This window comes from Micromesistius poutassou (assembly GCF_964030765.1).
Source record: "Micromesistius poutassou genome assembly, chromosome: 8".
Classification (NCBI taxonomy): Eukaryota; Metazoa; Chordata; class Actinopteri; order Gadiformes; family Gadidae; genus Micromesistius; species Micromesistius poutassou.
The window spans coordinates 3,406,425-3,415,905 of NC_140278.1; the positions used below are offsets into that span (position 1 = coordinate 3,406,425).

A 9,481-nucleotide genomic window follows, 5' to 3' on the forward strand; every position below is an offset into this window, starting at 1 on the left:
CTGTAATAACACCTTATGCTCACCGGTTATGAACTTGCCAATGTCTGCGACACACACAGCAGAGACAGGGAGCAGTGGTGAAACAGCTTGAGATGTTTACTTGTATTGTCAACGTAAAACACATTGCCAACATAAAAGGAGATTTAAGAAAGGGTACATTTTAAAATGTGGTAAAATAAAAAAACATCTCTCGCTCACTGTGTGTTTCTGCGTTTGTGTCTGTGTGTGTTTGTGTGTGTGTGTGTGTGTGTGTGTGTGTGTGTGTGTGTGTGTGTGTGTGTGTGTGTGTGTGTGTGTGTGTGTGTGTGTGTGTGTATGTGTGTTTCTGTGTTTATGCGTGTGTCCCTCTCTCCGTCTAGCTGGCTTACGGTAAGCTTCTTTTGGCTATTTCAAGGGAACAACTATGACTCAAAAGACCTTACAGTTGTCACATTGTGTCTTGTGATTGTCTTGTGTCTGCTATGTTTTATCCAGCATAAAATAACAACAAATAACTTGCATAAAACCAGCATAACGGCCTTCTCCTATAGTTAGAGGTCGATCCTTTATGTAGAGGAGGAGAGAAATAGCTAGTTTAAAGCTGTTTCCATATGTTAGCATTGGGTAAATGGATATCTATTCTGGACATGTTCCCTGGCCCCTGTGTCTCTGAACCCAGGAACACAGTGGGCACGTGAAGCTCATAAGGTGGATGGACACGTGCTGCTGCTCAGGTTGCATCTGGTGTCATCTGTCACCGAGCACCCTTTGAACCCAATATGTAGAACCTGAGAGGGAGAGGTAGAGAGGGAGAGACAGAGAGAGAGAGAGAGAGAGGGAGGGAGGGGGGGGAGAGAGAGAGAGAGAGGAGGAGGGGTGATACAGAGAGAGATCAAGAGAGAGAGAGAGGGGGGATGATACAGGGAGAGAGAAAGAGAGAGAGAAACAGACAGAGAGCAAGAGAGAGAAAGAAAGATAGATAGAGATAGATAAAGATAGACAGACAGACAGATAGATAGAGAGATAGATAGAGAAATATAAAGACAGACAGACATAGATAGAGAGATAGATATGTAGAGAAAGCTAATATGAGCAATGAAGTGTGGTGTGAGTTATGGGAGCTGAATGAAACAAGCCCACGATGATATGAAGAGTAAATATTTTTGCAATATTTTCCCTTAAAACTTTCATGCCAAAACACTTGGAGTTTGAGAGGAGAGAGACAGAGAGAGACATCTGCGTGAGTCTCACATTTTTATTAATCATAAATCAAAGATCAAAATGATCCAAAGCAATGCAGTACTGAAAGCATACAAAGAGATGTAGTACAAAACGACGATACAAAATACAAATACAAATACAAAATAAACAGCACACATGTATCAAAAAGTATCGTCTTGGTACTAGTTTTACTTCAATTAAAAACTGCAGGTGTTAAATCTTTGAAAGAATTTAAAAGGAATGTTTAAGTCACAATAGTATTATCATACTATTTTCCCTATATATTTTTTTATTGTTATTTGAAACTAAATATGGCAACCCATAGACATACAAACTCAGGCTGATCTCAGGGATTACCCGCAAGAGCAACAGGTTCAGAACCGTCACTCAACAGCTGAGCATAACACAGCCTCAAAAATAACAACAAACACTGGCCTGGAATTTAAACCGGACAAGTAAGAGCTCACACTGTAGAAAAACGGAAAAAGCAGGACTTTATACTCGCTGGAGTTAAATTTCGACAGTCTGACAGGCAGTGTTTTTCTCTCGGTTTTGGTTCTTTGCTCCGGTGTTATTATATCATCTTATGAAAGAGATCAGGTAGGAAACACCTAGACACTTCAATTCAGGAAGGGAAAAAAAACAAAAACAGGCACTTAATGCAGTCTCAAACGCCCACAGAAAACATCACCAAAAAAAAAACAACCCAAGTCTGATCTTCCTCGGACAATGAACCAACTCCACCATACAAAACGGACACCAGCCATAACGACACCTTCACCATCATCGGCTATGACTTTGCCTGGGCCTGCGACACGCAGGTCAGAGCCATGGAGCCGTGGTCGAACAGCTTGTAGGGCAGCGCGCCCTTGGAGGTCCAACTGTCCGTCTGCGGGTCGTAGCACTCGACGCCGTCCGAGTCCTCGATGGCGTCGTGGCCGGTGACGTAGCGGCCCCCGGAGATGTAGAGCTTGCGGTTGAGGACGGCGGCCGCGTGGTGCATCCGGCGCTCCTTCAGGTTGGCACAGTTGGTGAAGCGGTTGGTCTTGGTGTCGTACACCATCACCCTCCTGGTGTAGCCTAGTGGGGTCAAACGAGGAGGAGATGGGTCACTCATAGCGAGGGGTAGACTGGGGACCCCCAGCCCCTTCTGCCGGTGATTTGAATTCACCCTGCAGAAGGGTCTGGAGAAGAGCAATACATTTCTTTCTGCTCCCGATACGTTTTTTGCGGGAGCCAATCACCAAGCTGCCAAGCTGGAAGTGACTGCAAGCAGCCAATTGCGTACAGAGTCAGTTGAACTAGGCCCGTTGATCACGCCTCTTGTGCTTAAGAAAATGACAGCAGCCTCCCCAGACCAACGTGCAATCTACGATTGAGCTTGGTCTGGCTATAGCCAGGCTAAGGGAGGGGTACATGAGGGTAAGGTTGGTCCTCATTGCTGAGCCACTCAACAAACAAGTTATGAATGAGGAGGTTTTTGGTTTTAAAAGAGTACCTTATAGGGTTTCTGATTGTGTGGAAGAGTGTTTGCATATGCACTAGATTAGCAGGGTTTTTTCAGTCAACATGTTTTGTGTGCACCTTGCCTCATCAAGGTTCTTCCTTGCTAATCAAGGGAGTTTTTTCTTGCCCTCTGGGGGGCTAGGGCTAGGGGGGTACCATCAACATATGGCCTGTTAAGCCCTTTGAGACTGTAACAGTGATTAAGGGATATACACATATAGTTGAATTGAAAAATGGAATCTAGGCAAATGGGTACATGTTGTTCACGTGCAGCTACTCTGCTCGTCATGTCATTTAGCCATGCAGTATATTAACCATGACCTGCAATTAAACTCCAATACCTCCAACAATGTAGATCTTGTCATCAATGACAGCAGCGGGTGCAGAGATGTTCTTCACCGTTCGGTTTTCCATCTTAAACCATAGATTCCTGGAAATGTGGTAGACCTTTGACAACGTTGCAGGGAGAGAGGGAGAAAAGATTGAAGTAAGTGCTTGGCCCTTGTTTCTGTGAACATCTTGACTGGACCGACAGCGATATATTGATGTTTCTCTGTCTTCTGACAGTGAAGTTGCTTTGGATAAAAGCGTCTGCTAAATTCCCTAAATGTAAAATATAAATGTAAGAAAGATAATAGGCGAGTGGGCAGATTGCAAGATAGATGAGTGATGGGTAAAGGGAAAGCTTAAATGCGGGGGGTAACATTAGACATGAATTCAAAATGTGCTGAATCGCCAAATACTTGGAATGAGAGACTGGGCATGGATTGTGGTATTACCTGTATCATCCTAACAGGGTTCTGCATGGCGTTCTCTCCTCCAAACACATAGATCCTCTGGTCGGCTGCAGCGACGGCGGGGTGGAGTACTGCCTCTGGCATCGGTGACATGGTCTCCCACTGGTTGAACATACTGTTGTACCTGGTCATGAAACACAGAGATCGTTTTCAGCCGTACGCTCTATGACGAACATCACTAGAACTCAAGGAGATTATGAATCATACACTATCATTGTGAATGTCCGCAAGGTTTAACCTCACCTCTCCACACTGTTAGACACACATCTGTCCGAGCCAAGACCGCCCAGGACGAAGATGAAGTGGAGGAAGGAAATGCTCTGGTGGGCAAAGTGCGGGGCCAGCATGGGCTCGGCCGTGCGCCACTGGTTGGTCTTGAGCGACAGCGTGTAGACGGCGGAGCTGACCTGGCGCGGGGTGTTAGCGGCCGTAGTGGTCAGGCCCCCAAGAACGTAGAGGACACTGTGGAGGCAGACGTAGGACGCCTTGTACAGGCGCAGGGGCAGCTTGGCAAGCCACTGCCACGTCTGGCTGTTCTCGTCGAAGAGGAGGGCCTCCCTGGAGGTCTGCTCGTTGTTCTTCCTCCCACCCACCACCACCAGTGTCTCGCTGCAGGTGTAGCGCCGGGGAGCTACCCACAGGGGTTTGAGGTCGATGGCCGTGTCGCTCGGCGATTTGGTGTTGACGGAGAACATGAGGCGCCGAACAGACTCGATGATCTCGGTGCAGAGGGTGGAGGACTGGATCAGGGGGTCGTTGGCGATGAACTGGAAGAGGTAGGTCGGGTGGATGAAGCGGAGACGGACCTTCTTGAAAAGGTCGCTGATGGCCCCACGCCTCGAGCGGGGGTCGTGGTGGATCCAAGCGATGAGCGTCTCGAAGACCTGCTCCTCGTCCGCGCAAAGGGTGTCGTCCTCCAGGTATCCGAGGAGCTCGGGTAAGGAGAGCTCGCACAAGTCCTCAGAGGACGAAACGTCTGAGAAGCTCTCCATGGCCATGGCCTTGGCCTTGTTCCTCAGGCTGTTGCAACTCAGGATCTCCGAGAGCCTTATCATGCTCAGGCAGTTCTCCGGGCTCAGCCGCTCTTGTAGGAAAGCCGAACATACCTCAAAAAGTCGGCCGTATTGCAACATGGAGGAGGCTTGCATGAGGGGTAGCACGTTCTCCATGGTAACGCTGATCAGTCCTGTGTAGACATAGTCAATGATGCTGCTCAAACTGGAAGATGTGACCCCCGTCATGCGAATCCTGGTCTGGTTGGTTTCCATAAAGTTGTTGCAGAACATGGCCCTGAAGTAAGGGCTGCTGGAGACCAGGACATTGCGGTGGCATGGGATCTCTGTTTGGTCTGAACACAGGAGCACATCAGTGAAGACTCGATCCTGTCGAAGGCTGTTGAGTTGGAGGAGTAGGGCAGAAGACAGCTCCTTGTCCTGGTAATGGAAGACCTCAACGGCGGCAAGGTCCATTCTGAATAGAGATAATATTTTGTTTTATTTCAAAGTTGTGCAAGCCTGCGGCATTGTTTGTACATCAAAGGCTTTGCAATTTCCGTCTCATTTAAAATTCAGTTCCATACGATTACCAAACTTATGAGATTCGTTAGATTGTCCACTTTTGTTGTTTTCACATTTATATGATGGATGGCCTGGCGGTGAAAGCTTACGAGTATTCAGCATAAGCATCCTCCATCAAATTGACGTTTAATTCATCTACTGGACCGCATGATTTCGAAGGGAAGGCATTTAGTTTCTGGTTGCCTATTAATCATCAGTCAACTATTCAAAAGGTAGCTATAGGCCAGCTGCCACTAGAGGATGAGCAGCTAGCCAGCAGGCCTTTTGAGTATTAATGGGAGACGTCAAGTTATGGTCTCCTTGAATCCTGGCAGTGGCATTAATTATTGCTACTATAAAGCCAAGGGGGTCAGCTCTTAAGTATTACAATAAGGTTTCATAACTGCCGATTTGATAGCTTTTGATGTTATAAGTGAAATGCTTTGGGGAATCAGGACCTTGGCTATTAATGATACAATGATTTGGAGCAAACATACAAAGCATCTCAAAACTTTGACTGTGCATGTTATGAGTTATTGAATGGGTTGACCATGAGATATTATGCTCCGGCTCTTCATTATACTTTGAATAATGCATGACACTTTGACTCTCATTGACAGGAGTTGGGGATCAGGGATTGAGGAGAATATCAATTTAGTCAAATATGAAAGAGGTTGAATGATAAAAGGGTACTTTGTAATTCTTCGATGGAACGAGGATCAGGTGGTTTTCACTCATAAAACTGCAGAGAATCAAGGTTATACTATAGCCAACCAAACCAAATGTGATATTATTGGAAGCTAGAGTAAGCGCACTATTGAGAATATCCATATTTATTTTTCAATTTGCTGTTGATGGATAATAGACTTCTTCACGTCTTCCACAAATTGCAATTTCTATATTTGTGCAAACAAACATCTCCACATTTATTCGACACATTACCTCTACAATGTAAACAAATGTCCCCAATACAGATTTGTGAATTATTCTGGATAGAACCGCCAACATGGACAGCCTGCATGAACACGGGTACACCAGCTGTCATAACCAGGTCACAACACATGTCTTACCTGGTCCTCCTCTTCCACTACCCCTGTTATATTCGCAGTTGTCCTTGTCTGTATTCAAATCACAAACTCAGAAGATGGTGTGAAGACTTGACACGTTCCATGCGCTCTCTCCTGTCTGCTGTCTCCTGTCTCGTTGTGATGCTGCGTGTGTGTGCGTGTGAGGCTACTGCAGTGTGTGTTTTTCTGATGGGGCGTCTGTCTCTTTGTAGGTAGCTGGGTGTGTGGGGCTGTGTTTGTTGTTTTGAACTCTTTCCACGAGGCCTCAGTGTACATACTTACAGGCCCTAAAAATAGGACCTCTATTTGGCAACACCGCGGGCCCAGCTCACATGTGACTCGGTGGCTCTGTCTGTGTCACAGTCCTGGTCACTCCATCACTCATTCACCCTTCCCTCTTCTCTCTGTCGCTCTCTCTTTCCTTCTCCCTCGCTCCCCCTATTAATTCCTATGCTGCATTTTTCGTTCCTGGCATTAAGCTAACACTCACATTCATCATGCACACACACTCTCCCCCTCCCCCCTCTCTCTCTCACTCTCGCTCTCTCACCCTCTTACTCTCCCTCTCCCTCCCCCCCCCCCCACCCCCTCTCTCTCTCTCTCCCTCTCTCGCTCTCTCTCTCTCTCCCTCTCACTCTCTCTCTCACTCTCTGCTCCTGTGCCAAACGCTGCCACATGCTTGGAGCTCCATAAACAAGAATGACATTTGACAGGGTGTTGTTGATTAAGATCTTTGCCGGGCCGGCCAGCCAGTGGACTGCTTGCTTGGCTGACTTGCAAAAGCGTTTAAAAAATGGTGATGAAAAAATCAATTAAATGATGTCAAGTCATCACAACACTAAAAGATTAATGTGGATATAACTTATAGATCTCTATTTAATAGAGTCGTTATTAGGGTAATCAATCTTTTTAAAAATCTCAACAGAAGCAGACGAACATGTAACAGAAAATAAATACGTATTATCGCAGCCATGGCTGAGGAATTCTGCTGGAATGTAATTCTAAGAGTCAATGTATTTTCCCTTAAATATATATCCAATAGGACAGCTGTGGAAAAAAAAACACATTCACGAATGTGATTCAACCGTAGAGGTGCTTGATCAGTGCATGTCAATGATATTAGGTATTGGATTATTTTCCATGAAGTAGGTTAAGTATTTCAGTATTTTCTCAGATCCACCATTTCAAGGAAGTAATTCCATGGGAAAGCAATGTGATGGTTTCCATTTCCTCACAGAGAAATTAAAACAACTGTAGCCCATTTCTCAGTGGGTTTTCATTTATTTATTTACAAAATATATTATATTTATTATTTTCTAGTATACCTGATTTTATTGCAAACAAACGAATAAACAGAGAATAGTGTATTTCCATCCAACATTTAATAAAAGTCCTGATGTCATCAGGGGCATAGCGTTTCATTTCATGACATACTGATTTTAAAACCCAGAGCCCTGCTTAGGGCCCGTCTCTCTCTCAGGCGTCCCTGAATGGTCCTCACCCTTCACCCCTTTCCCCGCACGGCTCCATGTAACGTACCCCCAGCCATCATTGCGATATACTTCCAGGAAATGCATGATGACCAAAAGCTTTCCCCGTACAAACCCTGGGTGAAGACCAGCTTGTAACACGGTCGCTTGGTTTCTCTCTGAACCTGAAGGCGGTGGGGTGGGGGTGGGGGGACTGTTATTTTGCAATTTAAAGTTTCAGCCGCTAAGATAAATAAGGTTCACAGAGATTGTGTTTTTTTTAGTTTTTTTTTTACAGAATTTAATTATCAGCAACGCTGCATAGCATTCATCTTCAGAGCCTGGAGACCCACACGGTAGGACAGACTCAACAAATGGGTTGTAGTGGTTCAGACATTTGTTATGCCGGTGTTCTGCAAATTTCTGCTCCCTTGTCAGATGTTGACGCATGACGACACTATTGATCCGCGGTGTAGTATTGGTGTAAAAAATACACATAATGTACCCCTGAAATCTCCAATAAAGGCGTTATAATAGAGTATCAGAGTCTATCGAATCATGCTACCCTATCAAAAAGTACGGACTGGAATCAGGCATACGCCAGTGGGTCAAAACTCACACAAACAAAATGTGATGCATGTGATAATAGCCACATTACACATCCCCTCATAAAAAACACGCCGGCAATTTACAATAATGCCTGTCACTTTAACTCAAGTTGTAACCACTAGGTGTCAGCCAAACATTATGTTAATATGAGAACGGGCACTCAAGAATACACACAGAGGGAGAAGGGACAGCTGCATGCAAACTGCCAAGTTCGAGCCATGTAACGAAGCAGTTATCAGACAGAACCTTAACGAGTTGATGGTACTTAATGTAATAAGTTAAAAAAAACGACGTGAGACATATAAAGATTAAACCATTATACAAAAGTGTGGTGGAAAACAGATAGTCACAGCAGTAAAAATCGTCGGGGACAGCCTATTCATACCAACAAATATGACCAAAACAATCCATCAAGTGTTACCGGTCATTCAAATCACCAAAGCCTCAGAAATTGTCCTCAGTACGGAAATACAAAGAGTCTCTGTCAATCACTGAGCATAGTAATGTACCATTGATGGAGAGAAAGTTCATAGTATCCTCTTTTTGTAGGGCGGTAGATCGGAATTGATTGAAACGGGAAAAGACGTGTGTGCACTTGTGGATGTGTGTTTAACTATGTACGTTTGTGAGTTTGTGTTTGTGTTGTTTTGAGTGTTTGTATGTTATCATGTGTGTGAGCTTGTGCTTGTATGTACTGTATGTTAACATGTGTACATGTGTATTCATGTATGTGTACTGTGTATGTTTGTGTGTGTGTGTGTGTGTCTTTTGTGTGCACCTATATATGTAAGTGTTTGAGTGTGTGTGCTTCTGTATGTGTGTAAGTATGTCAGCGCATGTGTATGTTGTGGCAACCCGGCTCAGGGAGTGAACTCGCCTTGCTTGAATCAGCACATGATTCGCTTGGTTATTAAGCCACAAAGGCACGTTTAATCAAACATAAAGTATCTTTCTGTAAAATAACTAAAAGATAATCGGGTGGCACAGCCACAACGGCTGGACTCTCCTTTCACCCAAGCCAAGAGATGGCCCTGAATGCACCTTGGAGCAGGCTTTTTAAGGTCTGCTCTCCTTTGGGCCTCAGGTGCTCTGCATCACGTTGATTGGGACAGGGCCGGGTTGCCACAATGTGCATGTGTGTGTGTGTGTGTGTGTATGTTAGTGTGTGTGTGTGTGTGTGTGTGGGGGTCTTTGCTTGTGCATGTGTGTATGTCAGTGTGTTTGTATGAACTCAAGGGGGGGGCAGAGGTCTTACAGGGCTTACCGTTAGCTGCTTA

The 9,481-nt window shown here is 45.1% G+C and overlaps 1 protein-coding gene across 1 annotated transcript; it reads right to left on the minus strand.

Annotated features, from left to right (window-relative positions):
* Positions 1-1,481: 1,481 nt before the first annotated feature.
* LOC311351361 (kelch-like protein 38) lies at positions 1,482-6,224 on the minus strand. The gene is made up of 5 exons (XM_084471482.1): positions 6,130-6,224; positions 3,747-4,973; positions 3,486-3,627; positions 3,048-3,153; positions 1,482-2,280 (listed from the first exon to the last, which is right to left on the minus strand). Exons 2-5 carry the CDS (start codon positions 4,970-4,972, stop codon positions 1,991-1,993), a joined length of 1,764 nt encoding a protein of 587 aa, XP_084327608.1. The 5' UTR covers position 4,973; positions 6,130-6,224; the 3' UTR covers positions 1,482-1,990.
* Between the last annotated feature and the right edge of the window lie 3,257 nt (positions 6,225-9,481).